This window comes from Larus michahellis, chromosome Z (genome assembly GCF_964199755.1).
Source record: "Larus michahellis chromosome Z, bLarMic1.1, whole genome shotgun sequence".
Taxonomy (NCBI): Eukaryota; Metazoa; Chordata; class Aves; order Charadriiformes; family Laridae; genus Larus; species Larus michahellis.
The window spans coordinates 75,975,336-76,001,399 of NC_133930.1; the positions used below are offsets into that span (position 1 = coordinate 75,975,336).

The 26,064-nt window shown below is 42.0% G+C and overlaps 1 protein-coding gene across 2 annotated transcripts in view; it reads left to right on the plus strand.

Annotated features, from left to right (window-relative positions):
- SVEP1 (sushi, von Willebrand factor type A, EGF and pentraxin domain containing 1) overlaps window positions 1–26,064 on the plus strand; it is a 132,599-nt gene that overhangs the window by 75,820 nt on the left and 30,715 nt on the right. For both annotated transcript variants that reach the window (XM_074569193.1, XM_074569194.1), the window contains 14 exons: window positions 715–916; window positions 1,931–2,088; window positions 3,260–3,461; window positions 4,089–4,264; window positions 5,576–5,700; window positions 10,403–10,526; window positions 11,053–11,223; window positions 14,815–14,988; window positions 17,949–18,068; window positions 18,845–19,021; window positions 19,744–19,828; window positions 20,142–20,333; window positions 22,300–22,467; window positions 24,381–25,053. In XM_074569193.1, the coding sequence (XP_074425294.1) occupies window positions 715–916; window positions 1,931–2,088; window positions 3,260–3,461; window positions 4,089–4,264; window positions 5,576–5,700; window positions 10,403–10,526; window positions 11,053–11,223; window positions 14,815–14,988; window positions 17,949–18,068; window positions 18,845–19,021; window positions 19,744–19,828; window positions 20,142–20,333; window positions 22,300–22,467; window positions 24,381–25,053 (2,747 nt within the window). The remainder of the gene's footprint in view (window positions 1–714; window positions 917–1,930; window positions 2,089–3,259; window positions 3,462–4,088; window positions 4,265–5,575; window positions 5,701–10,402; window positions 10,527–11,052; window positions 11,224–14,814; window positions 14,989–17,948; window positions 18,069–18,844; window positions 19,022–19,743; window positions 19,829–20,141; window positions 20,334–22,299; window positions 22,468–24,380; window positions 25,054–26,064) is intronic.

Genomic DNA, 26,064 nt, shown 5'->3' on the forward strand with positions numbered 1-26,064 from the left:
GGCTTCAGAAGGATTTAGTAAGTGATCGGTGTTCTGTTCCTAATTTTGCCACGAATTTACTGTGTTTTGTTGAGGAAAGAATAAGGACATTCACATGGTTGTGAAATGTTATGTTTAATTTTATTTTAAAAAGATGAATATTATAAGAGTATACAAGATGATCTATATTAAAACTACTTCCCATCGCCATAGTCAGCCTTCTACTGCTTTCATAGATTTCCGTAACAACTAGGCATATCTGTTGGTTATCATGTTGCCAAAGAGCTCCACTATGAAATCACATGCAGTTTCTTCATTCTTCGGTGCTTGTAACATAGAGCTGTAACTCACAGAAGAAATTCCAGAATCATGTGTTTCTGGCTTTTTCTGCTTAGAGCTAAGGTTCCAGCTAAATGTCTTTTGTAGCAGCTTTTCATTAGTTCCTCAGAATAGTTTCTCCGGTGATTTCCTGATTCAGCCCACCTTACTCACACAATGGGCAATATCCGTATAAATTCCCCACAGTTTCTGAATGTTAATTTCTACAACTGCAAAGATGGTTCCCATAATTCTTCTATGACCACTTAACCTCAGTTAATGTGGTAAATCCCAGATGGAGTAAATCCTGCATGGCTACCCCGGTGTTTGCTGTTTCCTGGAAACAGAGATTGGTTAGTAATCTTCTTTCTTAGCTTAATTCAAAGTGGAACTGTGACTTTGTTCTTTTCTTCTCAGGTGCTCACTGCGAAATGGAGGTCAATGAATGCCTTTCAAACCCCTGTCTTAATAGGGCTATTTGTGAAGATCGAGTTGGCAGCTTCTCCTGCAAGTGCCTCCCAGGTTTTACTGGTGTCTTGTGTGAAAGAAACATCGATGAGTGTCTCAGCAGACCCTGTAGGAATGGAGCTACATGCAGAGATGGTATCAACAGCTTCAGGTGAAAACCAGATGATTGATGTAATGCAATGTGGAAAGTCAGATGTGTGGTGCTTCGTTCTTAGATTTCAGCAAGTCACTTGACAGCCTGATCCAATATAAATGGTCCCCTTATGCACATGGATTTTAAAAGACAAGAAAATAAATCTTAGTGTCCTCACTCTTAAAAAATTCCAAGGTAGACAGCAGAGAAAATACGCACAGTTTGAAGTGTAAGCATGGTAGGACTGCATGGTTTTAATATTGATCTTCCTAAAGAAATCTGCTTTCCCAAGCTCCAAGGGTTTGTCTTGCTTTCCACTAGAAGAATAGGTGATGACCAGTTGTGTACATGGTAATATTACATTTCTGTAGCATTGAAGGCAGGGATAGCTGTACATACTGAGAATATAGAGATTAAAATACAAACACTGGTGGAATCTTCGAAATATTTATTTTTATGCTTTAGGGTATCCGAACTCAGATCAGAAGCTACAAATACCAATAGCAGTGTCATATCCTAGATCACTGTAGAGAGATGGAACAGCTGTTACTGCCTGGCTTTAGTAACTCTTCCCTCCCCAAAGCCCCAGAATTTTCAGTGCCTTTCAAATACCTTGGTTTTCCAAGTACCAGAGGTTTTGGTTGCTTTCTACTTCCTTGGTTTTTTCCTCTGTGTAAGCATACCTGCCTGAAAAGTCGAGTACCTCTTGTATAATTCTGTGGACTCTAGAAGGCATGCTCCACTCACAGGAAAGCAAGAATTGTCTCTTCCAGTTTCATATGAAGAAACGCAGACGTTGTGTTTTAATATTGTATTGTCGCTATCAAGAAGAAATATTATGTAGCTAATAGAATTCAAGCATATTTAGAGGAATAACCAAACTAAAGCTCCATTAATTCTGTAGTATCTCTTCTGTGGTTTTGGGTTTTTTTTCAGTATGTGCTATTCCTGTTGGTGGACCTGGTCTCATGGCCAGGATTCTTTGTCATGAGAGCAGCCACCCTTGAAATGTGCTTCTCCTTTCCTCCATAGGTGTCTGTGTGTGACAGGGTACACAGGACTAAACTGTGAAGTGAACATCAATGAGTGTGACTCCAGTCCCTGCTTAAACCAAGCCACCTGTGTGGATGCCTTGAACTCATACATCTGTAAATGTCCCCCTGGCTTTACAGGCAGCAGGTGTGAAACAGGTACACAGGACCAAGTGGCAGAAAAGGGTGGCTTGACTAAGTCTCTGGGCAAGATTTGCACTGAGTGGGCTGATTTCATACAGCTTCCCCAGAAAGCAGCTAGGGTGGTGGGACTCTGTGTGACTGTGGTGTCAATACATGTAATTGCACACAAGGAACAGCATGTATGTTATGTCATGTTTATATTAATTTCTCTTTTCTAAGGCACAGTTCTATCTTTTTAATACCTAGTCAGTCTATCAAGTTTAATTTGTATTTGCTTTGTGTATCTGAGTTAATTAGCTCTTCCTGTTTCTTACATTTCATGTAGGGCTTTGCATCACAGAGGTAGAGATTAGTATGTGGTGGTCTCAGCTTTAAAAGTCCTAAAGGCATCAGGTTCCCTATGAGCAAAAGGGCATGAAGTTCTACATGTTCAGACAAAATGGGTCACACCTCGTGCAACCTTTTGGATGATGCTGGAGGTGGGCCACACAACCATGAGGATCAAATCCATTTGTCTTTTAGCCACCCCATGAAAATTATGAGGTGTCACAGTAGTAGCTGGTGAACCTTTAAACAGAAGCTGAAGAACCCGTGTTGATTTCACAGAGACAGTAGAGGGCATACAGGTCATTTAGGCCTGCCATCCTATGTCCCAGTTTAATAACAGCCAGCTTTCAGGGGAGCTCCACTACCAAGTGCATACATGTAGTATGCTTGTAAAGCATGTCACTCTGCGTTGAAGAGCAGCACAGAAGTGCTGTTCTATATAAGTGAAGTGTATTTCAGTAAGTCCAGAACAGAAAAAAAAATATTTTTTTTTAATCATAACTCTTGTGAATAAAATGGAACGAGCTGATCACACCTCTTTTGGTTGTAGGTTGGCAGATAGATATGTCATTTCATTGATAGAGGACTGAAAAGCAAGGTTCACATTCATTGTTTGTTAGATAATTAGCTTCTTTTCCAGTCATTTTTCTTCAAACCCTATGAGTTTTCTAGCCCTGGAAAGCTCTGTATGCTAGCTGATGTTAGACTGCTGTAATTCTTTCTCCCTCTGATCAATTTAAAGTGAATAATTTTTGTAGATGGGTTGTATTCCATTTTATTGCATTTGCTTAGATTCCATTTCGTTGTCTTTCTGGGTTTTCAGGAATGTAGCTCTGAAAACTCTTTGTCTTTGTTGCAGAACAGTCCTCTGGTTTCAATCTTGATTTTGAAGTCTCTGGTATCTATGGATACGTCATGCTTGATGGTGTCTTCCCATCTCTTGGTGACATCACCTGTACGTTCTGGATGAAATCCACTGACACCACAAACTATGGAACTCCCATTTCTTATGCAGTGGAGAATGGAAGTGATAATGCATTTCTTCTCACTGATTACAATGGGTAAATCACAGTTCTGCTTTTCTGTAGCTTACAGATGTCTTGAATAGGTAAAGAAAGCATAGACCAGAAGTACAAGTGTCAGCTTTATCTACTTTGGGATAGAAAAATCTGCATCCAAACTCCATAGCTGGAGTTGCCTCCTTGTTTTGTTCTTCTGGCTTTGTTTTCATTGCTTTCTGCCAAGTAGAAGAGTAATGCCAAGGAAGCAGTGACGTTTTGAAAGCGGAACATTTTTGTCTGGACCACATTTACATCATATTTAAATGATGCATTGAGACAATGATTGGATAAAATGGAGCTTAGCACTCAGAGTACTTTTAATGTGACTCCAAAAGCAGGGATGGGCCTAAGTTTAAGAATCCACTGTGCAGCCATGACTTGACTTTTCATGGTTTGGTACAAAAGCACAGCACCTATTTCACCATGCTTTGCATATGATAACCATGACTTCCAAGTTCTCTGAGAGAGAGATATCTTGTATGATGACGTTTCAAGAGAAATTCCTTGTATGGTGTAGACACAGTTATCTCTTTTGGCAAGTAACATTTCTCTGAGTAATGTGGGATGGGCCATGCTTTTAAAGTTGCTGCATGCAACTGAGTATGCCTTCATCTTCCTTCCATGCAGCTGGGTTCTTTATGTAAATGGGAAAGAGAGGATCACAGACTGTCCTTCAGTGAATGATGGTAACTGGCATCACATTGCAGTCACGTGGACATGTACAGATGGGGCATGGAAAGTGTACATCGATGGAAAACTGTCTGATGGAGGCAGTGGGCTCTCTGTTGGCTCAAAAATTCCTGGTATGCTTTATTTATATTACACCAGATCTGTTGCCTTCGTTCTGTTTTTATTGCAGAATTTGCTGTGCCTGCAAGGAAGTGTTTATTTTGGTGGTTTTAGTATGTTTTCACATTTTCAGCATTTATGCAGGGCTCACATTTGTTATTCTTGTTCATGAGGACAGTTCCCTCACTTAGCCTTGCTGAAGACATAGTGGACATTTCTAGGATAAACTAGTAGCTAACTTGCTTTGGGGGTGACAAAGTTTAGTCTAAAAAGGAGCCTGTACTGAGCTGATTTTGGAATGGAGAATAGGTTTGTCATACAACAAACTTAAGTTCAAATGGCATTTCCCTTACAAATGTGTGCTCAGAGTTGATTGAATTAGCCTTCTGCTGTTACTTTCAGACATCTTTTTAAAGTTACGTTTGCATTTTTTCTTAACAAGTTGGGTTTTGCATTGTTTCTTGTAATCAGCAGTCTTTCCAGTAATATCAGAAGACGTGAAAAGGAATACCATCAGTACTGAAGAGCTAATAAAGACCTGGTATTAGATTACTGCAAAGAGATTTCATTTTGATACTGCTTTCGTACTACCATCCAAATTTACATAGAGTTTCAAAAACTATTCATATTAAGAAAAAAAAAGTAGTTTGTGTACCTTATGTTTGCCCCTGACTTTCCCAATTACGTTGCAGTTCTCTCCAGACACAAGATCTAAGGAAGTGTGCAGACTCCATTACTTTTTGCCCTTGTTCATACACCCTGTGACATACAAAATACATGTCCACATTGTCTGTATTATTGTCAAGGAGAAGAATTTTAACTTGCATGGCATGTCAGATCATTGACTGTCTAATCACCAATGTGCTTCTGAGGGTTTTGAATCAAATTTTTCTGCCTGACTTCTTAAGCTTTTGTTTAAAGCAGCAAGTGTGAGCTAGAACTGTGAAATATGACACACCTGCTCAAAATTGCATTTTGCATTGCTCTGTAATATGCTTCAGGTACTGAGCTAGAATTGGCCTCTTAAAGTCAATACCATTCCTGAAGCAGCCATGTAAAGTTTTTGCTCTCATCAGCCTGAGTTTAGCATTAATGCATATTCGAGAGTCACTTCCAAATTGTTATGCTCACTTACGTCGGTCTAGCATAAGACTTCCCAGGGGTTTGCTGAGAGAATTTATTGAAGGGGCTGGTCTCCTGCACTAGAAAATCTTAGTAACATAATGTAGCAAAAGTTTTGTTTTTCTTAATTTTTAATCTTCTTTTGGGGATCCCTGCTGTAAGGCTTTGTTTCCTATCCCTGTTCTAATTCTCTCTGAGTTTAGGTGGTGGTGCACTTGTACTGGGTCAAGAGCAAGATCAGAAAGGAGAAGGATTCAACCCAGCTGAATCTTTTGTGGGCTCCATCAGCCAGCTCAACATCTGGGACCATGTCCTGTCTCCACAGCAGGTAAGTCCTTACAGCAGTGTTTGAGCACAGGGCTCTGAATGTAGGATGAACATTTAAAAAGGCATTCCAACTTAGCATGTTGGATAGACTTCTGTTCCCACAGAAGTCACTGGGGACGAGATGAAGCTCTGGTTTAAGGTAATAAGCTTAGCATAAGCAAAAGTAGGTGTGGTAAAATCAACACTGAAGTCACCTTCTATTTTGACTGAACCTTTCCGTATTACATAGCTTTGAAAGAGAAATTAAGGCATACACAAAGGCTAGCAGTCATGTTAAAGAGGGAGAAAACCCAATGAAATCAGCTCAGGGCTTGTTTTACAGTTTATGATTCCCTCATCCTCCTCTGTGAAGGCACCAGTAAAACTTCAGAGGGGATGCATCAGAATTTCTGTCGACACATTAGACACTATGAAAAACTTGAGCTATTTAGTTATATGTAGTTGGGACCTCCCACTTCAGTTTATGACTACTGTTTCTGTCTTCCACCACGCGCCACTGTGAAGAGCCCAACTCTATATATGTGATTATCTCCCTATAGCTACCAGAGGCTGCTGTTAGGTGTCCTCAAAGCTGTCTCTGCTCCAAGCTGAATCAGTCTTAGTCCCACAGCCTCTTCTCACAGGGCAAATGCTCCAGCCCATCACCTTTTTGATGCCCTCCCCTGAACTTGCTCCAGCTTGTCATAGAATCATAAAATTGCCTAGGTTGGAAGGGACCTTTCAGATCATCTAGTCCAACCATCAACCTAACTCTGACAAAAACATCACTATACTATATCTCTAAGCACTACGTCTACCTGTCTTTTAAATACCTCCAGAGATGGTGCCTCAACCACTTCCCTGGGCAGCCTGTTCCAATGCTTTAATAACCCTTTCAGTGTAAACATTTTTCCTAATATCCAATCTAAACGTCCCCTGGCACAACTTGAGGCTGTTTCCTCTTGTCCTGTCGCCTGTTACTTGGGAAAAGAGACCAACGCCCACCTGGCTACAACCTCCTTTCAGGTAGTTGTAGGGAGCTATAAGGTCTCCCCTCAGCCTCCTTTTCTCCAGGCTGAACAACTCCAGTTCCCTCAGCTGCTCCTCATAAGACTTGTTTTCCAGACCCCTCACCAGCTTCATTGCCCTTCTCTGGACACACTCCATCACCTCAATGTCTTTTTCGTGGTGAGGGGCCCAAAACTGGACACAGTAGTCGAGGTAGGACCTCACCAGTGCCGAGTACAGGGGGAAGAATGTCTTTCTTGTACTGAGGAGCCCAAAATGGAATGCAGTACTCCAGATATGGTCTAATGAGCACAGAGAAGAGGGAATAATCCCTTCCTTGGTTTTCTGGTTGTGACCCTATTCACACAGCCAAGGATGCTGTTGGTCCTCATTATTGCCAGGGCCGATACTCAGCTCAGTGCCTGCCAGAGCCCCTAGGTGCTTTTCCACAGAGCTGCTCCCTCTGCAGGCTTTCCCCAGCCTGTGTCATTCAGAAGTTTTTTCTTCCCATTTGTTCTTCGTGAATTTCATGAGGTCTGTGTTGGCCCATTCCTCCAGCCTGTCAAGGTCCGTAGGCATGTAGCTCTGTCCTTGAGCATACTGACTGGGCGTCCCAGTTTGATATTATCTGCAAACCTGATGACAGTGTAAAGGTTTTGCCCTTCTCCTTGTGTTTTTTTTTAAGGTTTTACCACTACTTAGTAGTTTATCATTGTTTGTTATCCATAATCCAAATAAGAAATAATGAAATTAACAGAAAATAGAAATAAAGAAGAATCTTTGCTTACAGCATCCAGATGTCTCCTCTGCGTCTTCCTCCTTTTCTTTGCTACTTTGGCTTTCTGCTATGTCAGAACCACCCAACAGTCTGTTACTGTTTGGGTGACCCCAGAACTGCTTTTGGGGTCACCAGTTGTTGTATTGCCAAGTCAAATCTTCAGGTTTTTGTTCACTAGCAGTTTTTAAGCTAATAAGTACCCTGTGATTTTACAGGACACACTGGTGAAGTGAGTAAGCTCAATTTTCTCTTTCTCAGTAGTTGCCAGTCTTTAATGACAGGGTTGATTAAATTCCCATTTGCATCAAATGCAATGCAGTTGTGATGGGGAAGAATAACCTGCCCTTCCTTTATGGCATTCATATTACTCATCTGAAAAGACAGATGTGAGACCAGACAGGGGAGCTGAGGCAGTTGAGCCAAGTAAACTTCCTATAAAATTTTTACCTCATTTATTTCAGAGCTTGGGATAGTAAACCAGTATTGTTAATCTGTTACTATCAGTTTTGTTATGGCCAGATGGAACTATTCAGTAAGTCTTACCTTCCTGTTCTCAGCCATGAACAAAAGCAGGGCTAAGTTCACTCTTTTAAGAGTTTTCTTTGTGTGCTTTAGTTGCCCATCCACTTGCACATTAATTTTGTGTGAGTAAACCAACAGTCTGCTGCTTTTGCTGCTGAGTAGATAGCTGTAGAAATACGAGTTGTCTATATGGGAAAGTGAGGTCCTTTCCAGCCCTTCATTCTCCATCATATGGCTTGGAAGGGCTGATTCCCAAATCTTTCTTTCCCACACTGGAAATTTTCCCCTGCAGATTCCTTGCAGCTTGTTTGCAGCCCTTGGCCTAAGCAGTTTCCATCAGCACATACTGTAGAAGTGAGATCTCTGAAATGGCCTCAGAATAAACAGAGCAGGTTGCTCTCTTCTCCAACTAAGCTGACTCTACGAGACTCTGATCCGCCTCACTGGAGTTCAGGGTAGGGACAACGTGAGAATAATTCAGCCTGGTGTTCATCACCTTCCTTTCTCACAAAGACAGACAGTATAGCACATTATTCTTGGTAGTTGGTATCATCCACTGGAGACTTGACAGAAGACAGTCACCCTTCTGTGAAAGACAGTTTCCCAACTGTTGGGCACAAACGGGGCACGCCTGTGCTTTCTAACCAGCTAGCTATGCCCTGAAGCCATTCAGCATGTATTGCATGGGTAGGCTGGCTGTGCTGAGACGTACACAGCCAACTGGGCTGCTCATCTTTGCTCTTCTTAATTCATTTTTTTCATGCTGCTGAAGGAAATATTCCTTTCTCCCTGACAGGGAATTACTCCAGCACAAAAGAGCCAAAGAGTAGAAAGTACTCTCCGTAGCCTAATTACTAACATGTTCTCTTGATTGAATAAGCATCTTTTCTCCATAGACCACTTCCCTCTCTGATATCTTCAAAGAAGAGGAAATCCTTAATTACCCCTTTGCTGTGCATTTATCCTCCTCGGGGCACATATGGTTTTTTCAGCAGTTCCATGGGTGAAAGACAATTGTGTCTGTCTGACAGGGAGGAACGTAATGGGGAATACTGTGCCAATAATAACACCTTAGTCCCAGTCACCTTCTGGAACTATGTTTCCTACCTGTTCCTGGAGTTACAGTGAACAAAGGCAATGCAGAGTGAATTCAAGCCCTGGTCTTTCATTTGCAGTTTTAAAACATTTTGACGTAGCAGAAATCTCCCTGAGCATCCAATGGAACTAGACAGCCTTCTTTTTCACAAATGTTGGGATCAGGGCACCTGAGCTCCTTCCAAGGGACCATTATGGAATATTTATGTGACATTCCATCAGAAAGGGTCTGGCTGCATATTCTTACTGTTGCATATAATTTACACTGGTGTCTGAGTAGTTTAAAAGTACTGTGCCATCTGCTGTTGTGTTCCCCAAGTCCTTCTGTTGGTGGCCAGATAGAAATATAATAATGTTACTGTGTTTAATAGATTCTCAGGGTCACAGTGAAGAAGTAGAAATATTTTTACTTTATTGAAATAATTAATTTTTTTTACATTAAAATACAGTACTGAAACAGCTTAAGGATTCCCATTGGCATTTCAGTTTCTTGTAGTAAGAATGCGAAAGAAGTGGTCCATTAAAGGAGTTATGTTTTAAATGGAAAACTTTTCCATCAAAGATATTTGACCAGATCTCCTCCCAAGATATTAATATGCTGTTGATCTCACAGTGTGTTCCTTTCTTTCTGCAATCCTTAGTTTACCTATATCATTCCCGTTTCAGTACATGTTTAGTTATGGTCCTGTCCTGTTTTGATTGAAGTCAATGCCAATACCAATGACAATGACAATGCTAGTATTGGTATGGGCAGGCCTTGCCTGAAATGTTTTGGAAAGCCACACAAAAGCCTAGTGCGTTGAATTCACAAAACTCTTGTCCTGGAAACAACAAATTGCTTTATTAAACTGCTCCTTTTGGTTTTTTAGTTCCCTAAACGTGGTGCAGTGCTAGCAGAGTTTGAGGAATGCAGATCTTCAACATTAAGTTCCTTCTGGCTCCTATTTGACATTTTTCTGCAAATACATCAAGTTCTCTCTTCAGGTTGCATTGTCATATCTGCCTTTTTCTGTGACATATATACATGTTTCTTTCCTGATAACAAATGCAATTGTGTTTCAAGAACTATGTTTTAGATTTTGCTTGTATGACAAATATTCCTTCAGGTATTGCCTCAGTACATGCCTGTCCACAGCTAGCTGGCTTATAAGTGCAGAATAACAAGTAGTTCAGCCAGAAGCCTCTTGTGCTAGAAAGGATGAACATCGCTTATTCAGTGATTTGTTCAAGTGTTGCATGCAGACATGGAAGGAATATTTTTTTACATTCTTTTCCTACATGGTCCTTCAACAGCACCTAATCAACTGTTTTAAATCCATAGGTAAAATCTCTGGCAACATCCTGTCCAGAAGAACTTCAAAAAGGAAATGTGCTAGCCTGGCCAGATTTCCTGCCAGGAGTTGTTGGAAGAGTGAAGATAGATTACAAGAGTATATTTTGTGCTGGTTAGAAATTTATTTCCTAGAACCCCTTTTTTTCTGAACAATATTATAAGACTCTTTTATGAGGTCAAATATGCTAGCTTGCAGCCTTTGCCCTACTAACCTTGAATAAATTATTTTGATAATTTGACAGTTAGAACATTCAGTCCTTCGTTCCTCAAATTCCAGGGGTTTGTAACAAAAGTTCATTGGAGTCTCTGAAAGAGATTTATTGTTTCCTGAATTGAAATGGGGAAAGAGTGAAGATGGTGTTGGGTCAGAAAGAAGTTTTTCTTGTCTTTTATTCTAAAAATAATTGGATCATATTAAAATATCTACTGCCTCCTCACCTCTTTTCCTACAGTTTCCTTTTCTGATGTTACATGTCAGTGATTCTCAAAAACCTTTGAACCAGAGCAGGATACATACATAACACTTCCCAAAGCTTTCTCCTAGATAAACTTATATGGGATCAAACAATTACATAACAAATTTATTTGTTTTAACGCATAGCTGTATCTCTCACTGTATGCATATATTTTGTCCACAGACTGTCCATCTTTGCAAGGATCCATACCACATCTGCGGGCCTCTTCTGCTGATTTAAAGCCAGGGTCAAAAGTGAGCCTTTCCTGTGACCCAGGCTTCCAGATAGTGGGAAACTCTGTTCAACACTGCCTTAACCTGGGACAGTGGACGCGGCCTTTTCCCCGCTGTGAAAGTGAGTTGTCTCAGTGGGCTGACAGGATTAGGAAACCCCAGCTTTTATTTGGACCCTGTCACTATTCGTGGCTTGTTTATCCCTGTAGCTATGATACACTTGAATCCATCTATGTTACAGCATATACATATGTGCTTAAAACTAAACTTCTGTTTTACTGAGCAGGAGCTACATCACAGTTGGATTCTGACGCCTTTTTCAGTCAGTTTCTAATGCCCATGGCGTTAGACTCATTAGAAATGAGTCTATTTGCATCAGCAATCTGATACTCCAGACTTTCCTCCCTAGTGGCATCAGGAGTGTGGAAGATGCACATGAAGTGCTAGAATATCTCTGTGATTTTTAAGTGTCACTGAGAACATCTGGTTTGAAGTAAAAGTTTTGGCATTAGTACGTTATAATTTCTTTAAAGGCAGCAGGTATTTCTGTCAGAATTTAAAAGTGCTCCAAGACCTACAGGATTTCTTCTAAGAAACTAGGCTATATACATTCAGATTGCCGGAGTTCTTTGATTCCTGCTTTCCTGCCCCTGCCTTCTCCTTTCCTTTGATTCTTCTCTGCTGTGGCTGCACATGTGACTGCAGTTGCATGTGTTGAAGCTGACTATATTTTTCATTTCAGCAGAATAGTAAATTACCTCCAGAAATAGGTATTGCACAATCCCAGAATCATTCAGTAGTTTGGAGAAAATCATCAAATTTGTTAACAATGCCTTAAAAATAGTTTGATCTAGATTTGATGTGATTTTCATGTTTTCCTCTTTATTCAGTTGTTTATAGCACAAATTTAGGATCTTTCTCCTCTTCTGCCTAAAGAATAGCATGCATGTGAGGACTTACCCAAAAACAAGTCCTGCTGGGCAGAGCAGAAGTTCACTGGCAGAGACAGCTTTTCTCTTTTTTCGTGTGTTACCAGTGACAAGCCACCAGAATCCTGTTAGTGTTGTCATCTCATTTCTCTGTATTGGGCCATGCAGTTTTACCTGTTGAGCACAGAGCTCAGACAGACCAGGGTTGACCTGCCACAAACATGCTGAGTGAGTGAGGGCCAGACTCTCCCACTGGCCTGTCTCAGCCTGTTCCACAAGTACCTGATGAATTAAAGTGGGTTGAAGATAGGTGTTTCCTGCATAAAAAGCTACAGGGTTTATCGTGGAAGGTGTGGTGCAGAAAAGAGCTTTCTACTGACTGAATCAGGCTCATTGTAATCACTCCTTTCACCCACCAGGATCCTTTTCCTCTTCAAGCTAACAAAGAACCCCAAAACCACAGGTGCCCCTCCCCTGACAGCCTGTCTTTGTTACAGGCTCTATCCTTCTACAGCCGATACTTGGCTTCTATTACCACTTTGCAGTGTTTTACTGTGTGATCCTTGCACATGACTGGGGAGGAAGGAGTTAGAATCATAGAATCATAGAATCGTTTAGGTTGGAAAAGACCCTTGGGATCATCGAGTCCAACCACCAACTCCACTCTACAAAGTTCGCCCTTACACTGTATCCCTTAACACCACATCTAAACGAGTCTTAAACACATTCAGGGATGGTGACTCCACCACCTCCCTGGGCAGCCTATTCCAGTGTCTGACCACTCTCTCTGTGAAGAATTTTTTCCTAATGTCCAGCCTAAACCTACCCTGCAGCTAGAAGCCATTGCCTCTTGTTCTAGCGCTAATTACCTGTGAGAAGAGACCAGCACCAACCCCTCTACAATGTCCTTTCAAGTAGTTGTAGAGAGTGATGAGGTCTCCCCTCAGCCTCCTCTTCCTCAAACTGAACAGTCCCAGCTCCTTCAATCACTCCTCATAAGATTTATTCTCCAGGCCCTCCACCAGCTTCGTTGCCCTCCTCTGCACTCGCTCCAGCGCCTCGATATCTCTCTCATATTGAGGTGCCCAAAACTGGACACAATATTCAAGGTGTGGCCTCACCAGTGCTGAGTACAGGGGGACAATCACCTCCCTCCTTCTGCTGGTCACACTGTTTCTAATACAAGCCAGGATGCCATTGGCCCTCTTGGCCACCTGGGCACACTGCTGGCTCATGTTCAGCCGCTTGTCAATTAGAACCCCCAGGTCCTTTTCTGCCAGGCAGCTCTCCAGCCACACTGCCCCAAGCCTGTAGCGATGCATGGGGTTGTTGTGGCCCAACTGCAGGACCTGGCACTTGGCCTTGTTGAAGGACATTCCATTAGCATTAGCCCATCGGTCCAATCTATCCAAGTCTCTCTGTAGGGCCTCCCTATCCTCATGCAGATCAACACTCTCGCTGAACTTGGTGTCATCTGCAAACTTGCTGATGATACACTCTATGTCCTTATCAAGGTCATCAATAAAGATGTTAAACAGAAATGGTCCCAACACCGAGCCCTGAGGGACACCACTTGTGACCGGCTGCCAGCTGGATTTAACTCCATTGACCACCACTCTTTGGGACTGCCCATCCAGCCAGTGCTTGATCCAGCAGATCGTATGTTCACCCAGGCCATGAGCCGCCAGTTTTCCCATGAGAATTCTGTGGGGGACAGTGTCAAATGCTTTTCGAAAGTCTACGTAGACAATGTCCACAGCCTTTCCCTCATCCAGTAATCGGGTCATCTTGTCATAGAAGGAGATCAGGTTCGTCAGGCAGGACCTGCCTTTCATAAACCCATGCTGACTAGGCCTGATCCCCTGCTTGTCCATTATATGACTTGTAATGGCACTCAAGATGATCTGCTCCATGACCTTCCCTGCTACCGAGGTTAGATTTCCCTGCTACCGAGATTCCTGGATCCTCCTTTCTGCCTTTTTTGTAGATGGGTGCTACATTTGCTACCCTCCAGTTCATTGGGACCTCCCCAGTTAGTCATGACTTCAGGTAGTTGCTACAATCCATGCAGTTACAACGATGAGCTGTGTAGCAGTTGGAATAAGTTCATCTCATCTTCATTGAAATGAACAGAAGCAGCTCTGCTAGAATAAATGGTAACCTCCGGCAGGCAGGTACAGTAATACCTTCTGCTGACACAGATGGGGTCAAAAGGGTTCATGTACTATAGTCAAAGTCAAAGTGATGCCCACGGTTGTATGTGAGGTCAGTTCCAACATCTCCATCTTTCATACATTCCCTGGTCTCAGACCAGTACTGTAACTTCTTAGCAGTAATCTGTTAGCTAGTTTTGCAATGTTCAAACACAGTAACATTGAGGTTGTTTTTCCATGAAGGGAAATAACAGAAACTTCCATGGAGGCAAACTTCATTTTCCTTTTTCCTTATAACTCACCAAGGATCATTGATTATCAGGAGAAGTGTCCTGTGACTGAAGAGCATCTGCTCAGGTCATAGTCACAGATGTTTCCTCCATAGCCAGTAGAATAGTAGGAGCTGGAAAGTCCTGCTCAGTCTCTGGTTGAAAAGTGCCCACAGAACAAGACCCTCTGCCAGAACTGGCATCACTTAGCTACCTCAGAAAATGTCTGGGACCTTTTGCGGATGGAATTCCACAGTTTCAGGAAAAAAATCTCCAGTGGTGGCTCTCATGTGGAATTATTCTGAAGTTGATCTGTGTCTGCTCTGCTAATGTCTATGCCCTCTTTTCACTCATGTTGCAGGAATCAGCTGTGGAGTGCCTCCACCTTTAGAAAACGGATTTTATTCAGCTGAGGACTTCTTTGCCGGCAGTACCGTTACCTATCACTGCAACAATGGCTACTATTTGTTGGGCGACTCCAGGATGTTGTGCCAGGACAATGGGAGCTGGAACAGCATTTCACCATCTTGCCTAGGTGAGAATTGCCCTACATGCATGGGCTGGAGATTTTGCACTTGTCCTGTGCCCTTGGGTTTGGTGGGATTTAATTCTGAAATTATGGCTGACCAGAGTCTCAGAAATCACACTCCAAAATATTAACGTTTCTGAAATAACATGTTCGGCATTATGTGAAACCCAAACTACATTCTGACAACTTCTCTGTCAATCCTCTTGTATACCCCACACCCTATAAGCCTGCATTGCACTCCCAGCCTCTCTCCTTCCAGGTTCACTTAGCCATGAAGTCCTTGCGTTTTCTGCTTCTAACCTGTGCATTTCCCTGTGCTTCAGCACCCTGTCAGTGTCCCGTACTCTCTGACCAGGTTCTTTTAGATGTTCCACATGTGGAGGTTGTTATGTTTAGTATCAAATTTACTTATTTGAAGATAGTTGATGCTGCACAGGATTTCTAATTTAGCAGAGTGATACAAAATACACTGCATAACACAATACAAATAAATGTAAGTTCCACTTAGCAAAATATAGCAATTGCAATACACTTCAATCACAATACCAGCGTATTTCCCATTACAAGTCTCTATAATGTGTTTGCCATCATGACACTGGGTGTCCCCAGGAGCCAGGAATGAATATGTGGGTTGAAGCCAACTCAAGCCCATTGCTAGTTGTTTGGTTTTTATATTCTATGTTGGCCTGAGCCGCGTATTCAGTTCTTCCCCAAACTTGTCTGGCTAACTCAGTGACACATTCGCACTCCTTTAATGAACTCAGGGGGAGACATTTGACACCACCAGTTGATCCACTCAACCCTTGATCGCTGTTAACCTCGAACAAAGGCCGCTTTCCTGTCCCCTTAGGTTGAATCAGCTTCTTTGTAACAGCAGGCAGGGGTCAGTCACATGCCGCATTATTCCCTGAGCTTCATGGGCAGATCACCTTTGCTCCTTGCCTCAAAGCCTTCTTACACTGTGGGGATTTAATGGTCAGCCACACACACCTGCCAGCAAGCAGCTGCAGCATTGAGAGGGCTGGGAGCACGCTTATGGACACAACTCACATAGTTGCTATGCCATAACTTACTTCCTGGTCAGCTGGGTCTGTTCTACCAGAGGCAGCTGCAGGAGCTGAAAGGTGAGACAGGCCAGCATTGTACTGGTCTATGGAGGAGGAGGACTAGGCATGACTGTTCTTGTAGGGTCATCTCTCCAGCAGATCCCTGTTGGAATCCGCTAGCTAGCTGTACTTGGTTTGCTGCCGTCTTAGTCATGCCTAACGTGGGAGTTGCAGGCTAACAACCTGGCAAGATTTCTGTTTGATTTGACTTTTTATTTTATGTAGGTGTAGCACTTTTTTTAGTCAAGATGAGTAAAAGCAAAGCCAACAGTCTTTTAGTTCTGCCAAAATTCACTTTGGAGTAGGATCCATCTGGTTTCATAGCATCCTGTCTCCAGGCACTCCTTCAGAACCTCCAACAGGCCATCCAGTCTATTGTTCCTCTTTTTGCTTTTCTCCTTTGCACTTTATACCAAGGCCTGAAGTTGAACAGGCTCAGAGCAGATACTGCAAGGCTGTCCAAATAGTTTGATGTCTGTGCAGTAGGCAGCGTAATGTTCAGAAGGAAAGCCCTATGCCCCACCTTCCAGCTTGCCTTGTCTCTCTAAAGCAGAGTAGACTAAAGGCAAAAGGAAAACCAGAGTGGCTTTGGCACCCTAACCCACGCTTTACCTTTCTGATTCATGCTCCAGGCAGGTGCTAACAAAGCCTGGTACACTTGTGCCCTGGGGCATTCCTTCTGCTCTGTTATGGATTTGATTCATAGTGTCCTTCCACTCTTCCTTGCCTTACAAGACATTACAGGAGGAGCAGTCATTCCAGTTCTGCTGTGGTAGCACTTTGCATTCCCCTGGTGCTTGTGTAATTGGCAACTGTTTTGATATAATGTGCACTTTTCATCCTGCATGCCAGATAGAAACTCGCTTTTCAGAACATTGTTGGTTCTTTTCGGGCTGGCCAGACCCATTCAGCAGTGAAGAATGAGTGCACCAATTCAGTACATTTTGTTGCTTTTTTAACCAAGTTGGTTTTTTTGCCGGAAATGGGCAAAGAACTCCAGCTGTATGTCTGCATGATATACCTAGTTCAACAGCTGTCCTGTAGGAGAACTTTTAAATGAAGAATTGTTCTATCTATCTCTAACAGTCTGATTTATATGAGGAATAATCCCTGATACTTTGAAATTGACCCTTTGCAATTTATGACTTATTGTTTACATACCATGAACACTTCTTTACAGTCAGGATTTGAGAGCTGATATGAAGTATTCTGGAGCAAGGGATTTTTTTTGCTCTACAGTACCAAGCCACATGAAGCATAAATCATCAATTGGCATTTCTAGGCATTACTATCATATAAATGGTTAATTATAATAACTAATATATTTTGAACTCATTTCAACTTTTTTGGCAACTGAAGGCTTTTCTCATTTCTAGTTGGAGTGGAATTCTCTTCAGCAAAGATGGGGCTCTAATCATATTTTATGTTTCCCCTCTTGGCTAAGTTTTCCGGTCTTACAAGTGTGAAGTTTGAAATATAGTGGATTTCCCAAGCAAGTGTTTGTTGTGAAGTCCTCCCTCATAGTGTCTGTCCAAACTAGTAGTAACCATACATGAGTTACGATGTCTGTTCTTTTACTATTTGAAAACTGTATACTTTTTGTGGAGATATTGACTGAAGGTTAATAGGCTTTGTCTCTGATTTTCACACATTTTACAATATTGTATACTAAGTTATATAGAAAACATAAATATTAAATATTAATGATTTTTACTAGTGCATCAAAAATGTGACTGAAGTGATTTTTAATTATACTAAATAAAGTGATTCCTCTTGACAGTTAGTGAGACAGAAATTTAAAGCAGATGCTTATTACAAATACCACCCTAGAGACATCTTTTATGTGATTCTTTTTTGTAGATGTTGATGAATGTGCTGTTGGATCAGACTGCGATGAGCATGCATCTTGTCTCAACACAAATGGATCCTATGTTTGCACTTGCATCCCTCCTTACACAGGAGATGGTAAAAAGTGTGCAGGTATGGAAAAGAAAAACATCAGGCTAACATTTCCAAGGTTCTGCTGCCTCCCAACTGTGGAAAACAGTTGCCAGTAATTGATATCTAGGGAGGTACAGGGCAGGCATGCTCCCATCTCCAGATCACTTTGGCCCTAATGAGGCTGTGATGAAGTGTCTCCGTTTGTTTCTTGAGAACTCACCTCTCCCTATGGAGACAGCTGTCATTGGGGTTCTGCTCCAAGACATAGAGGCGTGCATAATCCTCTTGCACATGGAGCAAGTGTGCTGAAGACCTGGGAAGGCCACAGGCCACATGTTGTTAGTTCTCACAGCAGAGCTAGGCAGTGAAGAAATACTTAATTGCAGGCATCTGAGTAGGGCTTTTGCTGCGGGTGGAAACATTAAGCAAGGTAACTTTGTATGAAGATGACAAGACAGTGGCATAGGTTGGGATAAAAGGTAGCTGAGCTGATTTCATGTTCAAGGCTGGACATGCTGGAGTGGGCTTTCCCTCACAGAGGGAAAAATGACTGTGAGATGTGTTTTCTTCTGACAATGAATGCAAACCCAGTTACAGAAGGCTCTTCCATATCAAGATTAGCTTGCTTGCATGAGTCTTCAGTGCCTGTCACATACAGAACAAAGAAAAGCTGTTAAGGCTGTAATTTATTTATGAGTGTTTTCCACATGCTCTGCTTTCCTACTTTCAAAAAATTCTCAAGGATATTCCCTGCATCTTGTTTATAAAATCTGGTACTTAGTTATGTTATTTATAGTTACTATTTTCCTCCTCAGAACCGGTGAAGTGCCGCAATCCAGGAAATCCAGAGCATGGCCATTTATATGGAGACACTTACAGTGTTGGCAGTGAAGTAAGATTTTCCTGTGAAGAAGGGTTTCAGCTGACAGGAGTGACTAAACTTACATGCATGGAGTCTGGAGAGTGGAGCCACCCAATTCCGTACTGCGAAGGTGTGGTTCCTGGGGAGAATGCATATTGTAATGTGTGTTGTTAGAGAGATGGAAGGGGGAAAGTAGTAGGGTAGAGCCTTTAGAGACGTAGCAGCTAATGAAACCCTGTCCTAGAAGACCTGGGTCTCGGTGTTGGTGTTTCTGTTGTCTTAAGAGATGTAAGCACCAGTTGAATCTTTTCCAACAGTTGTCATATTCATAGTGTTACTCTCTTAAGCAGATTCCCCAAAGTGTCAAAGGCGTAGACTCATCTCATTTTAATGCAAACATTAAGTGTCTTTCTTCTCCACCCAACCTCCTGTTGTCAAGGAGCTTGTGGGAACTTAATGTATTAAAGATCACTAACTGTGTTTCGGTGGATAAAAAACAACCAGAGGGGACAGGCTGGTGCATGTACATATACATAGTATAATTGGGTTTTTTTAGAAAACCAGAACTAATGAGGTGAAGCAACAGGGCAAAATGAAGGGGTGACAAAGGCAATGTCAAAAAAAACAATTACTTTGTCCACAGGGAGGGGTGGCTATGGAATCCTTTTGACAATCAATCGTGTGGGTTTTAGAGCAGTTCCAACTACTGAATGTCAGTTATAGCTGAGTCAAGAACCCAGTGTTACCTAGGGCTTTACCTCTTCAAACCTATTTAGAGAAAACAATCCTGATTTTCTGTTCTTTTTTACTTGTGTTATATCAACCTCACTTGTCATTCCTGTCTTTTTAAAGCTATATCCTGTGGCAGTCCAGTTATTCCAGAGAACAGTGCCATTTTGGGCTCAAATTTTACATACCACAACAAGGTGGTGTACAGGTAGGAATTCAGTATGCTTGAAGTGCTATATTAATAATTGGTTGAGAATCTGGCAACAAACTAGAGCATGGATGAATTGAGAGAGTGTCCTAAATGAAGGAGAGGAGCAAGATGGGATTAAAATCATGAAATACATATGGTTATAGCTGTGGCTCTTCACTAGCAGAGCGGAAGGTTTACTCAGTACTACCTCTCCATGCCCTGCAGAGACAGATGGTGTATGCACGTGTGGATGAAGAGAGAAAAGGTACAGCTAATTACGTTGTGCATAAAAGGGTCTGTGTTTGATAGCACTTCTTTTCTTCTAACTCAGATGCAATGATGGATACCACTTAGTGGGTGAAAAGGAAATTCTGTGTCTTGCTAGTGGCATTTGGAATCATCCTCCCCCCTCCTGTGAAATGGTGACTTGTCCTAGCCCACAGGATATCAGCAATGGAAAATACACACTCACTGGCACAACCTACCTTTCCTCTGTATCATACACCTGTGACAATGGATACAGGTAAATGCAGGAACGTTCCTGAGCCAAATGCAGACAGCATGCTTGCTGGAAGGTCTAACTTATGTCTGAAAAAAACAAAGCTGGGATCATTGCTCAGAAAGATTAAATTCTTAAATAGAATTTTAAAAGATGTCTTTATATCTTGAAGGTAATTTCTGTATTTCATCCTAAATTTGAGGAGTTCAAGAAGGTCATTCACGATTTACTATATATATATATTTAATGCTTTCATTTTACCATCAAGCTCGAAGACATATTTTGAATGTTCAGGAAAATAGTTGTTATTATTTTTGAAAGTTCTGAGTTGTCTTTAAAGATTATCATACCCCTATAGCTTTAGTAGACACCCAGTATTATTTTTGCTATTGTTTTACAATGCCTATGGTGCAAGAACCTTCTGGAAGTTACTCATTTACTCCTTGAACTCTTTGTAGTAATTTATTCTAGGGTTTTATTCTGTTTTACGTTTGTAAGCAATTATATTGAAAATACATTTTTAATATGCTGCAATTTAAAAATAATACAGTAACCTATGTCCAAGGATGTGGCTTTTAGTACAAGTTGCTGCCTCTCCTGATGTCTTCTTGTACCTCTAGCAGATCTGCTCTGACATATGCGATCTCATATGGACCTGTTCAGGTCTGAATTTTTTCTGTATTTTCCTGCTACAAGCATTCCCGTGTCTAGATGCAGGCAGGTAGGTGAGGTGTGCTCATCTTGTGAATGTTTTAATTATGTTAATACAAATGGTTACCTCAGCTGCAGCCCAGTGTCATAGATCCACAAGTGTGGGCTTATCTGGACCCCACTAAACCAGGCACTGTTTTTACCGATGTCATTGATGTTTTTGACCATAGACTTAGGACATATAGGCAGCAAATGCCACATCACTTGTGACTTTTTCCCTTTACCTGTGTAGCTTGGTGAGAGAAGTCCTGTTTCCTGAGGTCACCACGCCAGGGGAAGTCCTCCCAAACAATATCCCTTTTATGCAGTATGTCCGGACCTAAATGTGGACCCAGTCTCCTCCTTCAAGCACCTCTTATATGCTTTTTGTCTTAAACATATTGCCACAGGTAGGCAGAGCCCACTGCCCTGACAAGGGCCTGTGCCGTATCTGTAAGAGCTTTATAGTTCAGTGTTCTCTTCCATTAACCCCTGAGCTCATTTCAGTCAACTAAACATGGGGTTCTAATGCTATTTGAGATGAAATTGTAGAGAATCAGACACACCTGTGTAGGGCTCTCAGATATGACATGGGATTATGGGGAATCCATAGCCAGGTGACATAGCAGCTGGAGGCCATGGGATTCACGCAGGGCATCTCAGGGTGGTGTTGAATACCTCTGCTTAGACAACTGAGTCACACCTCTGGTATCAAAGCATTGCTGTTTCCGCAGCTAAGGAAGCCAAAAAATACCATTAACTTCAAATGCATGTGGCCCGTTCACTCAAGCAAAATCCTTTACCACCTGAAGGAAACAAACCTGAACTGGAGCATTTCCTTCAGTTTTCTGAGTGAAGATAGTGTTTAAGTCCTTGAGTGAATCAGGTCTTGAACTGAGGCCCAGTTGCAAGTCTCAAGATCGGCATGGTGTTGATGGCATACAAGTAAATCTTTAAGCTTAAATAAATATTTTAGTACGCCATGACCTTCTTTTGTGTCTCAAAGATGGGGAAAGCTACAGCAGAAGTTATGTGTTTGTCTGCACAGTGCACTGAGGCCCCACATGAATTCCACCAGCTCTCTCTTCAAAATAATCTGAAGACCAGCTTTTTTGACAGCATCAGAGTGCTTTTTCATGAACAGAGGGTGAGATTCTGACCTCTACTGAAGTCAGTGAGAGAATCCCTCCCCTTGGTTTCACTGGGGCAAGGAAGTCAGTGAGAAGCAAAGCACCTCTCTCCCTCTCTGTTCCTCACCTGGACTGAAATGGCAGCCTTAATAATGATCTTTATGTCTCAGCCTTCAGGGACCTTCTGTACTTGTCTGTGCATCTTCAGGAAACTGGAACAGCACACCTCCAGCTTGCAACATTGTCTCTTGTGGATCCCCTCCTGCCATCAAAGATGCGGTCATCACTGGAAATAACTTTACTTTTGGAAACACGGTATCTTACACGTGTAAGGAAGGGTATGTAGATTAGCATTACTGGACTAATAGGATGAGTAAAACTGGTGCACTGCTTCACAAGTCCTTTATAACTGCATGCTAATCCATTTTTACTGCTTCTGTCTTAACTTTCTGGAAATTAAATGTGATTGAGAATTTTTTGGGGGCTGTGAAGTTAGTACAGGACACATAGGCATTTCTTAAAATGCTTTCACAGCACCTGAATACGCTGTGGAAGAGGAGAATGGAGAGGAGTCATGGGGAATGATAGACTAATTCAATGGGAAGCCCTCTCCATTGGAGTTACTCCAGAACTAGTACTTCTGTGGTAAACTCAAGGCCCTGATCGTAAAGAATTCCCTGTGTCTCCTCAGGCTGTAAGGAAGCTGTTTGGTATGTTCCGAGAATTGTCTGTTCTGGTGTTCTAAATTCTGCTTCCTTAAAACTCTTGAATCCTCATTTATTGAAGTCCATTATTTTTCTTTGATTTCCACCTACTCAGTGTAGTCACCTTTTCAGACCAAATTTCCTCAAAGATGGGGCTCCATTTGGTGGTGTCAAGTATGAATATAATGCTGGACTCTGATCCTGCAAGAACCTTTGCACATGCTTGTCTTTACAGCCTGTAAAGAGCAGTTCCATTGAATTTCTTCAAACTGTTCTGTCGACAAGGCAGAGCAGGTATGCAGAGCTTTTGTCAGGTCAGTCCCTAAATAACTTGAGGATTTTGTCCTCCTTCTTGTTGTAAAAAGTCAGATTGATAAACCAGCATTTCTCTTATAAACTGACTTTGAAATATGATTTGAAACATAATTGAAGCAAAGCATCCATATTCTGTTTTCTTGATTGTATTTTGATTTAAAAAGCTGCTTCTTTTCCCTGTGCAGGCATTTTAAATGGGATAGAATAGCACCATTTAAAGAGGGTCGCAGCTGTCTGTGGCAATGAATAGAGTGGATCACATTAAACATTGACACATAATATGTTATTTTTCTGGAGTCCAGTAATGAGGCTTTGGAAACAAATCCTGCAAACATGACTTTTACAGACATTGCCATCAAAATCTGAACAACTAGTTTCCAGCATCCAGCTGGAAAGAGTCACTGGGAACTTGTAGTAGTTACTGTTTCTTTGCTTTCTGTGAGAGCACACCACAGAGATTTCAAAACTGAGGAAGAAGATAGTCACAGGTACTGTCACTATCCTGTTGCATGTTTAAGCAGCAGGGCTTTAAGTGGGGTGGTAAGCAGCATGGGATGCCTATCACTGCATCGCATAGACAGAATAGAGAAATACAACTACACTGTCAGTAATCATGTGGTAGAATTTCATTGTAAAAGATTTTTTCTATTTCTACTCATCATTAATTTTTTTATTGGGTTTCATAACAATTTTTACAGTGGTTTTTTGTTGCAAAATTGCTATGTGCATTACTGGCAAGGGCATCTCAGGGTAGCTCACTAAGGAGTTTCTCATTGCTTGCAAGTGTGAAAAGAGATTGATAGGACTGATACGGGAACTAAAAGGCCTTTATGGGCTTTTCATCTCTTTCTTCTCCATTCAGTTCTGCTAAAGGAGAAGAATTTCTTGGTCGGATAGTTTCTTTGAAGATTGTATGGACTGTCGCAGCACAATACTAGATTTGTTGTAGTAGTTTCAACCAAAATGGAAGTTCAGGAATGGTTGTCAGATGGACAGATGAGAGAGAAGCAACGTACTCAGGGTGTGCTAGGATATCCCTCATTGTGATACCTCACCTGTGGACATGTAGGCTTTAAGATTTTCCTTTTGAAGTTGATCATAGCTTTTGTAAAGGATCCTGTTCTTCCTGGGTGCTAGCAAGCAAGCTTGTACTGCAAGGGCTTCAGGAAACTATAGGTAGCATTTGACAATGCTTGTCTTTTTGACTTCTTGTGTGGTTTCCTTATCCACAGTTACACTTTAGTTGGTCCTGCAGCCATAGAGTGCTTAGCCAGCGGCGAGTGGAGTGTGAGCCACCAGCAGTGCCTGGCAGTATCCTGTGATGAACCACCCCATGTGGAAAATGCATCACCAGAGAGTGGCCACCGCCTCTTTGGTGATATAGCTTATTACTTCTGCTCAGATGGCTACAGCCTGGCTGATAACTCTCAGCTGCTTTGTAATGCAGAAGGGAAGTGGGTGCCTCCAGAGGGCAGGGAGATGCCCCACTGCATAGCTGATTTCTGTGAAAAGCCATCCACTGTCTCATACAGTATCCTGGAGTCCGTTAGTAAAGCCAGGTTTGTAGCTGGCTCCATCGTGAGTTTCAAGTGCATGGAAGGTTTTGTTCTGAACACGTCAGCCAAGATTGAGTGCCTTCGAGGGGGACAGTGGAATCCTTCTCCTTTGAGCATCCAGTGCATCCCTGTTCGCTGCGGAGAGCCTCCCCACATTAGCAATGGCTATGCCAGCGGGGCCAACTACAGCTTCGGAGCAGTGGTGGCTTACAGCTGCAACAAGGGGTTCTACATCAAGGGAGAGAAGAAGCGGACCTGTGAGGCCACTGGCAACTGGAGTGGCAGTTTACCCACATGCCACCCAGTGTCCTGTGGAGAACCACCGCAGCTTGAGAATGGCTTTATTAAGGTACAGAATGAGTTTTCTCATCTGCCTCATACCATAGCAAATTGAATATGTCTTCACAATTTCTGCTGTTGGGGTTTTGTCTTCTGTTTTGCTCTCCTGTTAAAATTGAGGAAGCACATAACTGAATGTAATAACCAAAGGGAAAAACAGGTGAATTTGCAGCAGAATCACATCATGGACACTTCCATGGGACTATCTATCTTAAAGTGGGTTTTCATTTAGGAGACTCAAGATGCCATATGACAATCAATTGATGTCCTTGATGTCTTACTCTTCATTTGTTTGGTCCGTGGGTGGTTTTCCAAAGCCATCTGGAGACATTCAAAGTACTGTTGCCCGTTCACAAGCCTTGGTCTTTTCATTGCTATGAAAAAAAACTTGATATGCAATAGGTAAATCACCTCGGGATAATTTCTCTCTTTTCGATGCAAGCACACTTTTTTATGAAGTCAGAACTTCCCTTTCCTTATGAAATTACATTGCAACAATGCCTGCAGTTAAAAATCTCCTCGTGGCAGCACAAACCTGTAAGAACTACTTAACCTGTGTTGTGCTTTGATGCACAAGGGTAATATTGTGGTAAGGAGGATCAAAAAAACTATTGTAAAGATTCAGCTTTGAATTTTTAAAGCATTTTTCTTCTGAACATCCCCCCTCCTTCCTTAAATCTAGCCACCAGGGAATCTGCATTTGCTAAAAAATTGGTAGGGGATTGCATCGCGGTTCCTACATGGGCTTCCAGCAACAATTCCTCTTCAGACTCCCACACAGATACATTCTCTAATTAATACATATCACTCTGTATTGTCTTCCTTAAGTAGGATAACTCGTCCACATATTCCTTCCAGTTAGAGACATTTTTTAGTACCTCTGTCAGAGCTCAGCCTGCTCAAGACCCTGCAGCTGCATATGGGGCACTAATAAATGTCTCCTAGTAGCAGTACATCTGAAGGCTCCAGCCTTGAATACGCCTGTAAGCTAAAGAATCATAACAACAATAGGCCATTTTAT